The sequence below is a fragment of the Varroa destructor genome, unplaced genomic scaffold (genome assembly GCF_002443255.2).
Source record: "Varroa destructor unplaced genomic scaffold, Vdes_3.0 BEIS01000001.1, whole genome shotgun sequence".
Taxonomy (NCBI): domain Eukaryota; kingdom Metazoa; phylum Arthropoda; class Arachnida; order Mesostigmata; family Varroidae; genus Varroa; species Varroa destructor.
The window spans coordinates 17878046-17898266 of record NW_019211454.1 but is presented as its reverse complement, the minus strand read 5'-3'; the positions used below and the strand labels follow the sequence as shown (position 1 = coordinate 17898266).

General features: G+C 41.0%; 2 protein-coding genes across 3 annotated transcripts; one reads left to right on the top strand and one right to left on the bottom strand.

Annotated features, from left to right (window-relative positions):
- Nucleotides 1–1202: 1202 nt before the first annotated feature.
- Sec31 (COPII coat complex component secretory 31) lies at nucleotides 1203–10678 on the top strand. 2 transcript variants are annotated; one of them, XM_022796137.2, is made up of 9 exons: nucleotides 1233–1328; nucleotides 1514–1874; nucleotides 3107–3800; nucleotides 3980–4402; nucleotides 4691–4978; nucleotides 5140–5397; nucleotides 5750–7217; nucleotides 8188–8387; nucleotides 8704–10678. In XM_022796137.2, exons 3-9 carry the CDS (start codon nucleotides 3129–3131, stop codon nucleotides 8887–8889), a joined length of 3495 nt encoding a protein of 1164 aa, XP_022651872.1. In that variant the 5' UTR covers nucleotides 1233–1328; nucleotides 1514–1874; nucleotides 3107–3128; the 3' UTR covers nucleotides 8890–10678. The 2 variants fall into 2 exon arrangements, with proteins under 2 accessions (XP_022651852.1, XP_022651872.1); XM_022796117.2 differs by lacking the exon at nucleotides 1514–1874 and having other exon boundaries at nucleotides 1203–1328.
- Nucleotides 10679–12269: 1591 nt separating this feature from the next.
- LOC111246478 (uncharacterized) lies at nucleotides 12270–19603 on the bottom strand. The gene is made up of 5 exons (XM_022796150.2): nucleotides 18678–19603; nucleotides 16017–16106; nucleotides 15400–15618; nucleotides 14316–14672; nucleotides 12270–13886 (listed from the first exon to the last, which is right to left on the bottom strand). Exons 1-5 carry the CDS (start codon nucleotides 18891–18893, stop codon nucleotides 13608–13610), a joined length of 1161 nt encoding a protein of 386 aa, XP_022651885.1. The 5' UTR covers nucleotides 18894–19603; the 3' UTR covers nucleotides 12270–13607.
- Nucleotides 19604–20221: the final 618 nt, after the last annotated feature.

Here is a 20221-nt window from a genome sequence, read left to right as displayed (position 1 = left end):
CGTGTAAAGTGGATCACAGCAAATCGGCACTCACCAAGTAGGGCTTTCTTCACTCAGGTCCTGCTAGCCACAACAACTTTTTGTTGTTGAGTCGCCATTACATGGACTAGAACCAAAGAATATCCTGGATTCTGATCCGTACAAATCACAAAATTAATCGTCAGTTAATTATCGTAATCGGCCATCCATTGTTCTTCACATAGACACGTCTAGCAATTGCCTATCAGCATAAGTTCCGATGCCACCTACTCTCAACCAGCCTTCAGGCTCGACCGAAGGCATTCGCTACTCACACATGGGCTCACACAAAACACGGAGCCTTCTCTCTCTCACCCGTCACCTTACCTGCCATGGAATATTACACAGCCCAATACTGCCCTCTCCCTTTACATGGATACATTGGCCACAGACAAACCACAGGCGGCCACCACGCACATTAAAGAAGGTGTCACTTCAATCGATCTAAACAATAATGTCTCTCAATAAACAATAATGTAAAGATCTCAAGACTGCTCTACTCCGGTCGTCGTATCAGACCGCGCGGAGTACCAGTCGCGATACAGAGTCTGTACAAAGAAGCAATGAGGCGAGTACAAGAAGGCATTTGGATTTTTATGTTTCAACTGGCTTAGCCAGGCACACGGCTAAAAGTCTCTACCAGAATGAAACGAATCGTGTGTCTATGCCTGGTCTTGAATTAAGAACTCCTCACTAGGCGTTTGTAACTTTAGTATCAGGCAAATACGCTGGCACTGTGTCATCATGGGGGCGATAAGGAGGCCCGGCGTGATTGGTAGTAAAAGGCAGAATTCCATGACCGAAGCGCGACTTGACTATCTTTCGTATTGTGTTCCGAATCCTGCTGCATTATAAACATATAGGGGGTTCTAACTTTTTTCCTAACTCGCACAGAGCAGAGCTCTCGATGCCTAGAACGAAATGAAGCTTCTACTCTCACCTTCGAAGCTAGATCTCCTCTCGTATCCCTAACATTAACAAGCAAGCACATTACCACTCTACCATGACGGAAACTTACGAGCACCTAGACGAGCGACCATTGGCTGGTTGCAGCTGCATCGCTGTATGAATTGTTGATGGCGTGTCTGCGGAGCAACCGCGCCGAGCGATCAGCTGTTCAAAAAAGTGGCGCGCCTCCCCTTGCCGCCAGCCGCATCGATACTAGAGTCTCTCTCTTGACCTGTTCTGTGTCTATTACCCACTGCGGTGCTTGCCGTCAGCACTGTAGCAACGTCACATAAAACATCGACACAGCAGCCGTGCTTCCCGACGGTCTGACGCTGGAGTGCTCTAATGTTCTTAAACAGCAGGTAAGCAAAGAAAGATAGAAGACTTATACATTTTTGCGCTTTTCGGACACACGAGGATTGATTGCGCGGTAGGGCAGTAGCTGGATGTCGCGAATTACCTCATGTGATACCTCCCATGGAATTGAAGTAGTCATTTTTCCACTCCCTTCTGAAAAACGAACGTGTTAACTTGAACAATTTTACAGCAAACAGTGGCTGACCTGAGAACGGTGTCTGTTTGGACGACGTGAACCTCTACAGTTGATGTCTCCCAACCTTTGGACAAGATTTCGATTAGTCAGTCACGCTGTCGACCAGCTGGACAGCGGTGATAGGATCAGTGGTGCCTTATTGTTCCTTTTTCAAATATAATTACCCCCTGAGCAGATGATAACAGCGATCAGTGTGATCTATGCGCTTCTACTGTAAATGCATTAAGCTGAATAGTTGCGCCCCTAAGCAGTACGTTAGGCAAACAGGTGTTCTTCTAGGTTAACTCCTGAGGTTGATTCGCGCGCATCAAGCTTATCGGGCTAGGTGTCATTCAATCTGAAGCGCCATCATCAAGTGAGTCTTCTGGAACGAACCAAAACGTCAAACATAATCTAACCCTTTCATCTCTGTGTCTTGTTGATTATTGCCGGCAATCACCTGACCGATAATTAAGACAATGCAGTAGTGTTTAAAGCATATGCCTATTGTGTACAAAGCTCAATATGATCTTATATGGTTGATAAGAAATGCTCGCGTAAGACATTTCGATCTTCGATATGTTAAGTCATATTAGTGATAAAAAACCAGTATGTTTTTCTAATACATAGGCGTAAGATATCTAGTTTATTGTCGTCAAACGATATTATATATGAATGAAGTCATATATGGAGCTAGGAGTAAATAATGACTACTTTTTTGGACCGTCCATCCAAAATGATTTATTATTTAGCGGTAAAACACGCCGCTGAATGAAAGACTTTATGCCGTAAAAATTATGGCTACAAGTGGAACATGTGTAAATTGCTCGAAATAAGTTCATAAATTGTGAAGAAGAAAGTTATACCTATGTTCAGGTTTATTCTAATTAAGAACCCTGTTACGGTGAGCATGTGCCTGAAAAGTCTGCTGCAATGTGCTTCGAAACCCTAACAATTAGAAAAAGAAAACGCGACAAGTGAGTTATTACACCGACGGCTGTGGTCCAGAAAAAGAAACTCATAACGAACATTTTTTTCAGTCGTGGAGCTATAGTTGTTGGCGGAAAAGACAAAGAATCTGTTTGTTAGGCTTGACCGCTGTAACAGCCATTCAATGAAATTCGAGCCTGGATAAGAACACCTAGTTCAGCCAATACGCGAGTTAAAATAAAATCATGCGTATTTAATCGCATGGGTCGCGTACTTTAAACCTCTAGATAGATGTACTGTAGTGTATGAATATATTGTCGAAACTAGCGACTGACCTGTTCAGTTCGAATGACACGTTAAGCTAACTTCAAATTCTATTTGTTAGCCGTTAGATCGATCGCTATCGACTTGAAAATTACGACGCTACGGGTCACACAGAAAATGTATGGTAATCATATTGACGTAGTCTAGTGTGACGCTACTACCCGTTGGATTCATCTATATTCTGCTATTATGATGTGAAGTGATCCGACTTAACTAGCCCAGCTGCGTTCATTCGTTAGTAGTCACCTACACTTGCTTTTTGGCTTGTGATATGCCACGACTTTCGCTTAAGAGGCGGTGGGCTTTGGTGCGCTTGACGTAGATGGTGCCGATGTGTTGCTCTAATTTTTGCAGGCAGTGAATCCGAGTGGTCAAGATGAAGATAAAGAGCGTAAACCGCACAGCGAATTGTGCCTGGTCGCCCAAGGATGTTCACTGCGGGATTTTTTTGGCGGCTGGAACGACCGCACAGCAGGTCGATGCTTCGTTCAATACCTCATCGCAGCTGGAAATCCTGAGTTTCGACGTGACTTCACCTGACAAAGGGCTCAAGCCGGTGGCGCAAACATCGTGCGAGCATCGTTTTCATAAGATCGTCTGGGGTCCTTTAGGCATTCAGCAGGGTAATGCCCCTTTAGGGGTACTGTGCACAGGCATTGATAACGGCTCGGTGCAGGTGTTCAATGTGCAACGATTGCTTGATAACCAACAGGCGTTACTGGCCGCTTATAAGACCCATTCCGGTCCGGTGCATTCGCTAGATATGAATCCGTTTCAGTACAATTTGCTAGCTTCGGGTAGTCGCGAAAGCGAAGTATACATCTGGGACCTGAGTAGTCCGACAGCACAGCCATACACACCCGGAACACCATGCCAACCAAAAGAAGATGTGGTGTGCCTTTCCTGGAACCGACAGGTCCAACACATTCTAGCGTCAGCTATGACCACTCGTTGTGTGGTGTGGGATCTTCGCAAAAGTGAACCGATAATCCGGGTAGGTGAATCCTCCTCAAGATTTCGGTGCAAGGCTGTTACCTGGAATCCACAGGTTAGTGTGTTTGGGATCAGTAATGTGCATTTAACTTGACAGCATATTTATCAAAGAGAATTGTAATAATAACATTAGAGGAATAAGTCTACTGACAGAGTTCTCGGTACAGCGAGCACGGTGATGATACTACATATTGCAGCATGTCGTCTTTTGCGTCATTTGCTGTAATATTACAGGTAGCAACCCAGCTCTGTTTGGCTTCCGAAGACGACCATACGCCTTGGTTGCAGATCTGGGACTTGCGCTACGCGTCATGGCCTGTCAAAACTTTAGAGAAGCATCGCAAAGGCATCTTGTCGCTTGATTGGAACCCAAAAGATCAAGACATGTTGCTATCATGTGGCAAAGATTCATTATTGTGCATCTGGAACCCGAATGGCACTCAGGGATCAGAGCTCATTTCCGAGATTCACACCAGCTCCGACTGGAATTTCGAGGCGCAATGGTGTCCACGTAATCCTGCCCTCGTTTCTACGGCGAGTTTCAGCGGCGAACTGGCTGTCTACTCGGTTATCGGGGGCGAACAAGGTGGTGCTGGGGATGGCGGCCTTAAAAAGGCCCCGTCTTGGCTTAGTGGCGGAGTGGGCGCACAGTTTGGTGTAAGTATGACTTTGTGCTCATAAATTTGTTATCATTAGCTGCTCCCAGTTGATTCTCCATATTAAAATGGACATCTTGTCATCGTTTATGAATTATTCTTGTGCTATAGGAATAACAATTACACATTTCATCAACACGTATACGTCAAGAATGTGCGTTGACAACCAGAGATCTAGGTACTGCCTCACATTGACGAAATTACAGCTTCCCAAACGACTAAAACCAACTTGTTCCGATATTCAGTTTTACATTTCTTATACTTGAAGGATGCTCCTATTTTATTTTAGTTCGGTGGCAAATTGATCACGTTCTCGAAAGAAGCAGGCTCTAAAGTTGACGTTGCCCAAGTAGTAACAGACGAGGTGTTGATCGAACGAGTCAAAGAGATGGACGAGGCGCTCTTTAAACCATCGACTCATGATTTTGATAACACGGAGGGCCATAAGCAGCCCAATTTCTGGCAAAAGAAACTTGTCGGAGAAGATAGCCGTCTTTGGCAGTTCATTCAGGCGCTTTGTGGAGACAATAGAAAAAGTCGATTACAGGAACTACTAGGTTATCCCGTACAATATCAGGTATGTACAGAAATTAACAACAAAATAATATAGAGAAGACATTCTCGATAGTTATTACCCGTTCTGACAGAACAGCTCAAGCACATATTTCTGCGATTTCGCTATTACTATCACGTAACTGGAGCAGTTTTTGTTTTTGTATTTGGCTCCATCGTCACCAGGGAAATGATTTGGTTGAAGATCTAGCCGATGCATTCGACGAGACCGTCCAGGTCAATGGAGGATCCTGTGTTGGTGAGACCGCGTCGACAAAGAAAATCGGCTACGCTCTGGTTTCCGGCGATGCACGACGAGCTGCCGAGCTGTGTCTTCATAGTAAACGTTTCGCAGAAGCTCTGTTTCTTGCCGACTATGCCCACGACACTGCACTCAAAGAAAGCGTGCGCAAAGAATTTCTCAATGTTTATCGAGCAGACTCGGTATGTAGCTACGTAAAGCTTTTTCGAATGTATAAGGAAAAACGAAAGTTTTTTTATATTTCGAGAGTTTCCATCGTATATATATATATATATATATATATATATTCTTAACAGGTAGATAATAAATCTATATTACTTGTCTATTAAGTGATTTTCTCAGACTGTTTTCCATCTGCAACCATTTCATTGTTTATTATTAACGTATGTCTAATCCTATACGTTCAGACGGTAATTTCCTGTTAAAAAAAAGCGAGACGTTCAGCGTTGTCGCCAAAATCTACAACTTTCTGGATGACCTGATTTGTCCTTCATCATTCCTCGTGCTTTTTATGTATGCTTTGATGTATTCCAGATGTGCCGCCTAATCGCGTGTGTCTCTTCCGGTCTATGGGAGGAGTTGACTGAGCTGGCGCCTGTTGATGAATGGCAGACAACACTGGCTGCCATATTGGGTCACGTTACAGCTGACACTCAGCGAGCAATTGCCTTATGCTCGACTGTAGCGGGTATGCTTGTAGAAGCGGGTCGCCGTGAAGAGGCCATGTTGGCGTATCTTCTAGCCAGAGATCCTGCCAACTTGGTCGAATGCTATCTGGCCATCCGAAATAAGCCCGAAACGAACGAGCATCTCCAGACGTTTATGGAAGTGATCACTGCAGCCAGAATTGTCACAGGAGTACAGCAGCTTCCGAAATCGATATCACCAATAGTCGCTAAGTATGTCGGACTTCTTGCGGAACAGGGGTGTCTTCCGATAACGCTGCACTATCTGGATGACCTTGATGATAAAGACGCGAAGATGATTCAGCTGCGTGACCGGATTCTGCAATCTCAAAGCGTACCAGACACTAAACAGCATTTGCAACAACAAGGCATCAATGCACAACAACAGCAGAACCAGTTTTCCATTCATGGCCGTAACCGTGACCGGACTGTGAGTGGGTCGTCAGGTTTTGATATTGGATGTCCCCGACCATCGACTTTTCAGCCAATGGCGCCTGGCGCACCCGCTTCTATGGCTGGATACCCGTGTAGCAGTCATAATAAACAGACTACCCCATTTCCGTCGGCTTATCCTGACGTCAATTCGAACTTGCCAATCACTACAAGTCACCGCATCCCAGGACCAATATCCAGTACCCAGGAAATCTCGCCACCACCTGTTGATCGGGTGGCGCCACGCCCTTTGAGTCGGGCCGCAGGCAAGTACCCAGCCGTAGTCGATCCCTCAATCAAAAATTCCGGTTCAGCTTACGGTAACTATGGCTCGCCATATACTCCAGCTCCCCAAGATTCATACGCCACTGGATACAACCCTGTTAGCGCAAACCAGTATAATCCGTATCTGAATTCTCGTTCTGGTACCCCAGCTATGGATCATTATAATGCGCAGTACGTGCCAGCCAGCCTTGGTGCCGGTGGCAGATCGGCGTTTGACAGTTATCCAACGGCTGCATCGACTTCGGTTGCCCCGGTTACTCCGATGGCTCCGTCAGCTTCGAAATCCCCACTAATGAATTTGCCCAGTGGCAATGATTACACTCGGGATGAGCGGTACTCTGCTCCAGGGTGGAATGACCCACCGCCGTTAAGGCGCAGTTCGAAACCATTATCTGCTCCACCGATTATTCCGGAAACTACATGCGCTCCGCTAACCAGGCCCCTACCCGAGGTTCCAGCTACCCCTGGAGTTGGCTCTAGCAACTTCTACAGCCCTCAACAGCAGCATATTTACCAGCAGCATCAAACGCAGCAGCAGCAAACAACTGGCACGCCTTCAATTCTCCAGCCGCAGATTCAGTCGACGATAGCGTATAATCGTGAGTAGCCTAAAAGTATAACCTAAAGTATAAGTATGCTTTTTCTTTCTTCTAGTCTGACGAACAAATTGTTGAGAGATTAACGATATATTTAATGATAGTTTTGACAAATATTTATTATTTATTCATGGCAAGGATAACTCTACATATTTAAAGTAAAGTACACAGTATACAGACAAAAAGACTAGATTTTTAGACGAGTGAAAATAACGAGCAAGCACCATAACAGAAATCTCTGCAAATAAAAAGTGATTTTTATTATCTTGATTACTTCTGTAATGGTAGCAAAATATAACAGTGGAGAAAACTCTACATTATCTAATATAACAATGAGGGGGGTTATAATGCAATGGGGTTACTCTTATATCAAAGCCGTTTTGTATTCGTGTTGAAGTCTGATGTCTAATTTTAAATCTCAGAATTTAGTAATAGTTGCAGTTGGCAATTATCGAGGCTATTTTTTGAGTGGTGAAACCAATAACAGAACATTTATGGAGAAAACTATAGACAATATTAAGAAATTTCACTATTGGTATGTAAGACTAAGAGACCTGTGCCAATAACAGACACCATTTTGAGCAAGTTTACACGACAAGGCTACCCAAATGACTTCAAAACACCTAAACTAATGCAAATGGATTACCTGTTCAATAGATTCTCGTGAAGACAAGAAGCATTCAATTTATCTCTAATTGGTGACAGTCTTTTGAGTCAAGATTCTCCACAATTGATGTTATAATGATTTTAACTGCAAACATTTGCCAGAAAAATAGAGTAAATCGATTAAATTAAAATACCAATGTACAAGTAACATACAAGCACTAAGGTAGCAGTAATAAATACACAGTAAACATAAGCAGACAATGGAAGTTGCGATTTTTTGAGTGTAACTTAAATAGTAAGCAAAACTATTTTCTAATGGACAAAGACTGCTACCGAGTTTCCGCTTACTTCTTTTTCCATATTGCAGCTGCGGTGCAGCCGACGCCACAACTTCCACTTCCACCCGTGGAAAAACCTCCGATTCCACCCCAGTACAAGATGCTGTACGATACTTTCGATCACTTACGGATTGCCTGTCTTTCCATACAGAATAACCTCGTTCAGAAGAAAATGGAGGACATAACAAAAAAAATCTGGAATCTTGGAGACAAGTTGCGGGCATCTGAGGTAGGTTTGTGTGAAGAAGGCTGTTAGGTTATACTGCTTATTAACTTGAAATTTATCAAAATGAAATTTACGGACTAATCGATATGAGTGACGCAAAAGTCATTTTTATACAAGTGCCATAAATTGAGCCATGGTTTCGATTCATGTATATCATTTGCAAAGAGTAAAATTTCTCAAGGTCAATATGAATACCAAAATGTTTTCGGTGTTGTTTTATCACTTCCCTTTTACACCGCAATGTGTTGTTCATTATCCATTGCGACAGTTATGCATATCGCTTATACGTATTCTCTTTTTCTCACTAACACCATTACAGATAACGGAAACGACGATTTCGAATTTGCAAATTGTCGCCGAGGCCGTGACACGCCACGATTACCCCTACGCACTGCAGGCTTTCAACTATCTGGCACAAACATCGAATTTGACTGAGACAAGCGCCTTCCTGCCAGGCATCAAGACACTTTTAGCTATTGCACAGCAAAATCAAATTTATGCTTAGAGTAGTTCACTTTCCGGAAATTTAACATCTGCTTGTGATAGGTAGATAAAATTAATCTACAAACGTATTCTACCTGCAAAAAACGCCAGTTTAAAGGAGGCATCATTGAGTTTTCTTTTTCAAAACTCTAAACTCGGAACGCACTGACGGGTCCAACAAAGGACGCAGGGAAAAGATTAGGTGCAATCTCTCTGAAGCTGTTTTGCTAAAACTGTCTTAGATAGAATGCGGCCTTAGCCATAGATAAGTTTAGGTAGTTAGCATCGAAGCCCTTCTCTCTTTCTTGTTTTCCTTTAATAAATGTTTCGGCTTTGGACGTTTAATAAGCAAACAGGCCTTGGGAGTGACTATGTAGGAACGAATATGATTACTTTAGATGACGAATTTGTTGACTGCATATTTGAGCGTGACTAGTGATTGTGGTGATTGGAGGTGTCATCAATCGTTGATTCCGAATAGACTGCTACTGCACACCATGAAGCGTTGCCCAGTACAATGGAGGAGATTGAGACAAAGTTAACTAGAAGATTAAGCGATAGATATTAGGACTAGTGACGCAAGCTGGGATGTTATGCATATTGTAGCCACAGGAAACGATAAGGCCGAGATACAAATGCAAGGTCCAAGTTATAGTTTTAAAATGCACCTTTAGCCCTTGTTTTGATATTTTTTGCTGATATAAGATGCGAGCTATACGAAAATATGAGACCTTTTTCTTTAATCATCTTTCGCATTCCTTCTAGCCGCGAACTTCGTGGATGTTACATACGTTACGTTAAACCTTAAGATCATTTCCGTTTTTCTGTAAGTGGGGCCATGACAACACCATCCGTCAGAGTTATAACAGAAGCTGCCACGAAGTGTTTTCTTTTGTACGTTTGCTCCTCAACTGCAATATTTCTTTGCTTTTACGCCTTGGTAAAACTGGAAGTGCCGAGAAAATCACCTAGAAGCGTTGTATCCTGCGTTCGACAGGACCTAACTAGGACCTAAAGAGTTGGCGCGGTTTTCGCAATCCCTTCAAGGCTGGACGTATCAACTGGTTGAATTGGGAACACCCATATATCTGTAATCTGCGAGAGCGGAAGAGAAAATTTATGACTCGACAGTGCACATTCTCTAGTAATGGCGATCCACAAGTTGGACTTCTGTTCGTAAATACTTCTATTGACCAGCAGACGCATAAATTGCTAGTGGTTTTCAAAGCTGACAGGGTAGGCGCTTTATGAAAACATTTCTCTCACACATCAAGACTCTCTTCTGGCCCGGCTATCGAACCAGCCAAAAGAAGAAAGCAATCAGAATAATATATAAATTTACACCATGCAGAGTATTCAGTTTCCGAATGATGCCATCATACGGGAGGTCTAATCTAAATCAGAACTGCTAGGGTGTCCTACAACATTTTGAAACTAAGCCGCCCCCCCAGCCAAGCAATTCGTCACCGAAGATCATCTTCGTTCAGTCACACTCATGTCGCGAGTTCACTTTAAAACTGAATGTCCTGTATCGTCGGAATGACAATATCTTTGAGTGGAGGATGAAGGAATAGACATAGAAATAAATTATTAAGCACAGATATGCCTAAAATAAAGGAAAAGGCAGCCGAAAATGCAACTGAGACAAAATCGATCTTTTGCGTAGGATGTCAAAGAAGTAAAACAATGGACGTATTTTGAAAGAAAGACAATTTTAACATATTTTGTGTAAATGTAAGCCTTTTAAATAAAACACGAAAAAGTACGAAAAGCAGTAAATAAAAAATAAAATACGAAAAGTAGTAAGCAAAGCTGGTATATCATAGGAGAAAATGCGAGTCTGGTCGAAGAAAATAGATAACACAGATACAAATATCAACACAGTGTGTGTGTGCGACCAGTGGAGAAGATGAGGGTTTAAATAGAATATATTATGTAGAAAATACATCAGAAGGTATAAATTACTTGTATTTAGCAAGTTTCTGCTGCTGAAGGTGTAAAAGCAATTCAATTTACAACTTTCTTTACTGTAAACTTACTACGCCCAGCGAGCGATGCCAGGCAGAGGGAAGCCACTGTACTAAAAAGGCCCTTGGAGACCCTGCCTAACCGAAATACCTAATCTGCTGCAGGTAATTTTTTTGATAGTTCGGCTAAAGCATTTTATGCACGACGGAACACATACATACATACATTGTCCGTCTAAAATGGGCCAATGAATATCGAATGTATCTTCGACGGGAAGGCGTTGTTTTGCTGATACTTCTATCCATTCATTCTCAGTACCTACCGTATATGTTATTACAACAATCTGGACTTCTCTTAATAGTACTCCAAACTATTTGGAGGGAATTATACTGTGGTATATCAAGCTAACTCGTTCGCAGGTAAATGGACATTATAGACGATTAAATATTTCAAATATATCAATTTTTTTTAACAATTTTTGGTACTCCTACTATGGAAACATGGCTTTAGAATCATCTCTTCGATGTAGTACTGAGGACTTCTTTCACTGAATCTAAGAGGGATGGGTGCTGCTGGATCTATTTCTTTCTTCGATCATATGAAGCGATGTAATAATCATATGTGTTATTTGTCAACGTTTAAGCCTATGCATATCCATGTAATTTTCTTTTTCTAGATTGATCTTCTATTGTACACTCATATCACACATTATTAACACTGGAGATATTAGGCGCGGTGATATACGGTTGACACCCAATGAAAATTAATCATAGGCTGATCATGACGTCGTTTCAGTAGGTTTTTATAATCGTGTTCGTGATAGCTTAGTGGGAAGCGTATTTGGTTGATAATCTTAGAGACACCTTGTGGTCTACTTTCAATTTTGAACATAGATAGGCATCGTTACGTGTTGGGAGCCAGCCGTCCAATGGAATGCCTAACGGAGATACCGGACATAAAACTCGTATCACAAAACTCTTATGAAGTCTGTTCTCCAAATTCAGATATAATGGAGAGTAAATAATATAGTACGATTTAAGCTTATCTTTTGAGGAAAGAAAAAATCTAGTAGGGAACAAGGTATCGTTTGGCTTCTATAAATTTGATAATATGTATGGTTATACCGACTATTAAGGCAGAGTCTTGATTGCAGAGGATATACTGTGTTATATGGCTGAATAATAGAGGAATAACATAGACAACAAAAGTTATGGGACCGCTTAGAACATTCAGACTTTAGAAAACTGAAAATAACTATTACACCCCCAACGATGGGATCTAAATGTCAAAATATTCGTCAACTTATTGTATCATGTTTTCTATCTCATCTATTTTAGCACAGCATCGGTTTATTTTTCCGTATTTATTTTTCACCTAATTTTATTAACAGAAGATGTGTGTATACATAGCGCTTTAGAAAGAAAATTTCTGTACTCACTTTTCTGTCATACATCAAGCTTATTTTATGTTTTATTTTCCTTCATTATCCTTCAACATATTGTCAATGCGAACTGAAACGAAGTTCTTATTTCATATAACGGCAATGTGTATTTTAAAAAAAAGTGCGCAGTTTAAAACGTCTTGCTGTATGCATCCCATACAATAATACATACGTTAAAAATTTATATGCATTATCGATCTACAGAGTAAGTCTGTTCACTTTATCGTACCATCGGTTTCCACTTGGATGAGCTTCTTCGGTCATTCCTATAGTACAATAGCTGAACTACATGTGTCACAATGAGTGTTAAATCTCTCCTTGACAAAATGTTTGAATGCTTTTTTTTCGTTTTTAATATTCGTATTTCGATAGGAAGTTTATCGGGTGTTTTTTTGTTTCGCCACGTTGAGAACACAGGGATGCCCAAAATGTCGACAAGTTGCTTCGGGTGTATTCATTTCGAACCGACTATGATATTTCCAAATGTCATTTGATTAAAAACTATTATTCTCTAAAAAATAATAGGTTTCAAGACTAAATTACAAGAGAGACAAGCTCTAAATTTTCAATGGTGAAAACTGGGGCCGCATCAATAAACGATGTTTGCTCGTATTGTTCGCTACTTTGTTTATAAATAATAGTTACTTACTTATTATTTTTTGGCAAAAAGAATCTGTCCATATACCATATAGGTACGATATCAAATAGTACAACCTGTGAAATATTAAATAGAGAGGAACAAGGATCAGAATAGAAATGGCATGAGGAACAGCGCATGTGAACGACAAATACTATTATGGAATAAACCACTTAGTGCTTATGACTCATTCATAGTAATAATAGTCTATGGCATGCGTTTATGGTCGCCATCGATTTATAAAGATCCGCCGTCGAAAAACCAAACATCTTTTTTGGTCTCCTCAATTTCAGTTGGCGTAAGATGTGAACATATGTGATCTGAACAAATAAGCACACAAGAACAAAGAAACAATGTAAATGCAGTCATCCACTACCAAGTATCATTCTAGTCTAGGTTTCCACTTTTTCGCTTGTCCGGATTATTGTTGTTTGGACCTCAGAAACCGGTCGCCTGATTGGGTTTCTTGGGATCTATTCTCTCACAGAAGGTGTTACAGAATCTACTTCTCGTTGCCTCTGCAACTTGTTTGTACTTTATTAAGGTGCCGTTCCAACTAAACTAGTATTATCACTGTAGTCAATCAGCAGCGCATTTGCCTTCATTACAAATCACCACGAGGTGCCTCCATGTAAGCAACGATGATTCTATTTATCTATCCGATGCCCTAGCTTCTTTCACTGTCCCCGATTGACTAACAGACCCTCCGCGATTCTTTTCGCAGAAGAATTGTGCTTCCAGTAAGTCGAGCGATGAGCGCTGCACGTTTGTTGACGTCCAGTTCGTCCCAGACCTCGTTGAGGACAGAGTCCGCCATCTCGTCGTATTCTCTACGGTGCCGGCCCTCGACCTCTTCGGATGTATGCACCGTAAAAATAAACACAGCTCGTTCACGGAACGGTGAATTGTAATAGTCACAAAGCGAATGAAAAATCGAAGCGGTATAGGAGTCGATCTGTTCAAGAGAGTCGAACTGAAAGAACGACAAACATAGCAGAAAACAGATAAGACAATAGTTGACCTAACATATGGGGTAATCTTCTGCTAGGAATGATATATTTAGCACAAATGTATAACGTGGAATGCAGACTTCAATGTAAGACACAACTTATGATACAATATACTGAAAAACAATAGCTGAAGATTTTTCAGCAAAGGTGTTAACTTGTCATTCGATAACATGACATTTGCTTTACTCCTATTAAGAGTTGTTATGTTTCGGCGTGAATTAGAAAAAAATTATTTTTAACCAAAAGTAAGGATCCCTAAAGAACATAAGCAAGATCTCATTTAACGAATGCTTACTTAGCTAAGTTGAGATATGGTGTAATCATGTTATTATACTTCTAATAGAAGTTTTTGCTTCAAGGTACCATTACTTGTTTGTCATTATTGTTATTACCTGCATAACAAAGTTGTCTCGTTCACGAACTGCTTCATCTATGGTATGTTTGGCTGCCACCGAATTGTGTGAGCGACTCAATTTAGCGCCGTTCAATTGTATCGGACGTTCTGTCGGGTTGAATGTTTTTGCTAGTGAAGTGGCCAGCTTTTCCGCAAAACACGAAGCGACATGTTGATCTTTTTTAGATGCGAGAATGATCAATACCGCGGGACCATACTCGTAGTGGGAATTGTTCAAAACTTCTGCAAAAGCTGAACGAATCACTCCCCAGTTATGGGAGGGCTGTGTGGGAAACTGGGCTTTAAGGTCAGCCAACTTACGATCGAAAATGGGCATCAGATTTGGCCGGTTTACCTATATAACGAAAATTATTAGTACAATAGAAAAAGAGTTCTTAATTGCAGGCTTCAACATAATGGACTGAGTAAGAACAGTTCGGGTCTCTGGATGAGACACATTTTCATATGGGACTCCAATTAATTGGGACTATAAATATACCAGCACTTTGAAAAGGTGAAAAGCGTGTCCCTTACGTGGTTACACCGACTTCCATCACACATTCTAACTCATTGAATGCCGCTTAAAGATAATAAGAGGATTTTCGGTGACTCGTTGAAGATGAAACCCTATTACGTGTATATAATTAGCTAACGAGGCTAGTGAACCTTAATATAGTAAATCATCCCCGTGGTAGGTCATGGTAACGTGTTTGCCATGGTGCAATGGTGATCTACGATCGAATTTGGGCTTGGATATAATTCACGTCGCGGCATTTCTAACGGCTTAAATACCGGATGTAAAACTCACAGTAATTAATATAACAAGTTACCCTCTGAATGCCTCTCAGTACCAGACGTAATACTTGAAACATTTATTTACATTTATTGGTAGATATTATTTATAGATCTTCTTTTGTAAATTATTTCATGCATTATGGAAGTAGCGCAAATATTGCTTCAAAATAATAACTTTGTTTTCTATGTTTCAAATTGTCCGATCTTGACCTTGGTAGAAGTTTTTGAAGACGATTAAAAATACACAAAGAGAGAAGAACTTGACGTAACTATATATAGTATCCTACCTTCGCAATGTAACTCCGGTAGGCATCATAACGGGAAGCGCCAGTGTACGCTAGCAAGACAAGTATTGCAATGAAGATTATCAATGGAAGAACCCTTTGTCGAGTGGCCATACAGTCGTCGGATAGTGGAGGCTGCGAGCAACGTTTTTGGCTTTCGGTAACGACATTTCGCTCCGACGATGTCGATCGTGTTGTTTTCGATGGCGACCTAGATTTTGACTAAAGTTTCATTGGCAAAAAGTGACACAAAATATGAGCATATGTTACTGGTTGTTAGAATAGGATTCAGTCTAGCTCAGGCAACTCTCGTTGGAGGTCGAGCAGACAGTCGACGCTGTCTTGGCTCGCTTGTTTCTCCGTAACACACGCCTATCGTCGATTCACGTAGTTCACTTGCAGATTTCAATCCAGCTGCACAAGGAAAGTCACATCGGCAATCGTGCTAAATTACTACGCTTTTTATCCAATTTTGTGCTACCCGCAGCACTACTTCTGCGTAACCTGATGTCTCTCAAGCATATCTCATTTTTATGTAAGCCACGCTCGCTACGATAAACCGATACATGCGATGGACAAAAACTTGGGTGGACGCTAGGTTTGTAATAGCAATAAAGTACCTTCCTCCGTCGGCGCAGTTTCATCCGAACGTCGTCTGTAGCAACGCATTCATTCTCCTTGTCGCTAGTGGCTTCGCGACTGGACTCGGACTTTTATCGACGGATTTTTCGATCGGAGGTCATTTTGGCAGCACCGGGAAAAGAACGGCATGGTAATTATTAAGCTCAAGCTATGCGCATAATGAATAACAACGTAAGTATGATGAGGTCGAATTTTCGCAATGCTATAGAATTAACAAAAGCGGGGAGATGAGAATGGTTCCGAAACCCCAAGGGAAACAGATTCAGATAACGCGACGCAGTAAAAGATTCATAATCGGCTTTTTTTTTTTTTTTTTTTTTTATCATACTGGGAAGCTCGGCTAGTGCTGAAAAAAGAAATGAGATCAGGTAGCATATATAACATAACACGATGAGAGTTTGGACCAATGATTTCAATGTAACATTTTGTTCGTTGTTTCCACAGTGATGACTGTGTGGTTCGCGCTTAAGATAATAGTTCCGCTGAAATCGTGGATATCTGTCAAGCATAAAAGGTGCACCTGTCGTACACAAGGTAAAACGCATGGTAAAGATAATCAGCAACGGTTCTTAAACGCGCATTAATGGTACTGTAAAGACAATGAATAATTCAGTTTTAGGAGTGTTGCGAGATGCCTGACTATTCGAAGCGCCGTGGACATACGAAAATTGAGGTAGTTAAGCAGATGAAACGGCGGCCATGCATTAGCCTTATAATGGTATACTGTTAGTCGTCTACCTGAATATTCTTTACGTTGTTGCCCTACCAGGCATCCAACGCTATTTCTATATAGACCGTATGAGCCGCTACACCACGTGGTTGTTACTACTCTAACAAAGCACGGACGAAAGAGAACAATGGAAAATAGTGAGCGCTTCATAACGGTTGTTTAAACTTGGGAATCGGTATTGTCGTTGGTTGTGACACGTTGGTAAATTACGCTTAAGCTAATACAAACGGATGTTCTTCGGCAATGATTGATCAAACGGGTAAATCTCCAAGCGTTGTTTCAGCACGTGAACGCGATGATGTTTATGATTTTTATAATGCGGAACATGCAGAGAGACAGGACCAACAGGAAGACAAACGAATGGAAGAAGCCAGACACTTAACTAACATACTGTACCCACTGCCTTAACCTCAACAGTGGCAGAGTAGGCACTGAAAGGTTTCACAGTTTACAACTCGTATTCGAATACATGTGCTCGCGCGTAATAGACGCTTCATACTAACTGAGTATAAAATTTTTGTGGTATAATACTGTACAGTAATAATGTGCCATAAAACTATTGTGGTACAAGCCATGAAGCTCATAAGATAATGTTAAAGGTCCATTAATAGGGATGTTAAAAGTTGTCATATGAGCGCTCGGATGTTCGAAACCATTTAATACCTATTGAAGACGCGGATAAATGCTTGGTTACGGTGCAGATTGCGGCATATAAAGTAGGCTTAACTACTGAGTGCGGATTATCGTAATATTTGCCTAGTATAAGAGAAAAACAGCTTCTGCTTTATTCAAAGCTAAAAACATATCCAAAATTTATGAAAACATTCACTGGGTGTAATATACAACAACATAATACGCTCTTGATAATTACGTTCTGTAAACTGTTTAACGTTAAAAGAGATGCCAGTTGCCAACTTTGATGTATGAAAGCTTATTCCAATCTACTTGAAATGCTATTTCAATATGGCTGACTTTTTCCCTTGAAAATAGAGGTATTCGATTATTTTGTGCTATATTTTTTTGACGTTAATGAGCTGCCGAACAGTTATAAATGCGGCAATGTAATAGATTTTCATTCGAAAGACTGTGATTGACTTTAAGGAGCTGGACGTGTTGGAATATTCGGTTCAACTGAAGTGAATGTTATAAATTAGAAATAGTAGTTCGGTAAAAACGCTTAAAAACAAAACGCATTAAACCAATCGAACACCTAATCTTATCAACTTCTTCTTCTTCTTCTTCTTATTATTATTCTTACTTGAAATTATGTTTACAGATACTATACGACAAGTGAAGAAATAAACTATAGCTATTATCGAATAAAATACCTAAATACAGTCTAATGAAGTACTACGAATATAATACCGAGACTACAAATAAACACAAAGCACAAACGCAGTCGCTGTATCTTGTATCTGTACATATTTAGAAGCTGGTTAATTATTGATATTAGTTAAAATTAAGTTTGGAGAAAAGTTTTATGCAACGAGATCGTAAGCAGTGCTCGGTTTCATACAAAGTACCTCAAAATAGAAGAAAACATAATTTAACTTCGCCATTTTTATACCTTAACTCTTTGCTTTGTGGAACATTCATGAGAAGAAAACAGCAGTCACGCGATGTTTAGACTCAAAAGTTTTTGCACGAAATAATGTTACTTTGATATCAGCATATCTCCGTACCACGCCTAGTTCCGGATGCAATCTTATGTTGCAAGGTCTCCAAGGCAATGGAGTTGTAACGTGTTTGTTTTTTAAATTTTGCGAGATATGTGGTGACCTAGGCTCGAAACCGGGCGTAGATAAAACTTCGTTTCATGCTGGTATAAAAACTAACCAATTAAATCAGCACTATTTAACTAAGGTAATAGAACTGAGTACAAAATTTCAAACATTTTGCCTAAGCTTACCTCAATTTCCGCTTGTTCCTGCCTTTGTTTTGCAAGCATCTCAATTCTTTCATTTTCTTTAATTCGCCAATGACTCCATTCTTGCTCGATACTCTCAATGGATCGAGGATCTTTTGGTTGACCATACAATTTGGCCCAGTCTTCTTCCTCAGGTTTTTCGGCGCGGGGGCGATCTCCGACGGACAGTCGACCAACGCGCCATTTTGCACCCGACATCTCTGCTTTATTGGTAGTACCGCTAGGGTTTACAATAACTAGTAGTCAAAGTGCGCACGGTGTCTGATCTTTATGAAGCGTTGTTTTGGCGTTAATTTACTCGGACACGGCAGCCTTCTCCTTCGAGAACATGTAGTTCAGGCAGAGTTATATTTCATTTCTGTTGGAAACACTACACTGTGAGCCAAACTAGCACGAAGGCACATATTCACCACCATCAGCGCTTCAAAAGCTTCGGGAGAACATTACGCCAAAAAATCCCTTCAGATCACGAGTATTTAGCGAAGAGCCCATAACCGATTCTCGCACACTTTTATCACATAGGTTTATAGACCTGGATCTTCCCAGGCAGAAGGAAGATAAACAGCTGAGAGTCGCCACCGCTGGTTCGAACTATTTTCTATGGCCGCAAGAAATTCGAATCGAGGATGCGACCCGGCCTGGCGCTACGGGCGTCGAAGAGAGTAGCCGACGGTGGCTAGCAGTCGGGCAGGGGCAAAGATCTAAAAATAGCTGCTTGTCGCTTAAAGCCATGCGTACAAAAGTGAGTCATATTTTGGGCAGTCCCTTTTTCGCACGTCCATACGCAAATGATCACCTAGGAGGAAATAAACAAGCTTTTCGTTAGCACCGTCAATAGCAGAATTGTATCAATACGTCGCTGCAAAACTTATCCTTAGGGTAGCAGCAGCTGATTTGATGGGGCACGAATTTGTAAACAACGTTGAATCGCTGGTAAGCAAAGTACAAGGGAAACATGTGTGTGGGACTAGCGGAGTATCCAGATTGATGGAGGGAGCAATCGGACTACGTAAATCAAGGATAATTATTTTTAGAATGCATTTTTGGCGGTAATCGTTGACAACCAAGGAGCATTCACGTACGATTAGTTCGTGTCGTTATACACTAAGATATTGAGGTGATTTCCTCACTTTGGAAGAATTAAGCCAATGAAGTATGATGTACTATTAAAAGACCTTAGACATTGCATTCGTCTAATTTCACATCATGTCATTGTCAGCAACAACAGCGGAACAGGAAGTAAGAAATTCTGAAACTCTATATGTTCAACGTTATAATAATTGAAGACCTGGCATATGAATTAAAGCGAAATATTTTTCATTTCTACATTGCGAGTCTTTCCCTATATTCCACCTCATTAAATCACCGCATAACAACCATTATTCCATTTTAATGCTATAACAGATATATCACCAGATGCTCTGCGCAAATTAGGTAGATCCTGTCAGCATTTTCTCGCCTTTATAAGTGGATATGGGTGATTTTTTTCTTTTATTCATATTTAAAATTGGCGCGCCACCCGGCCA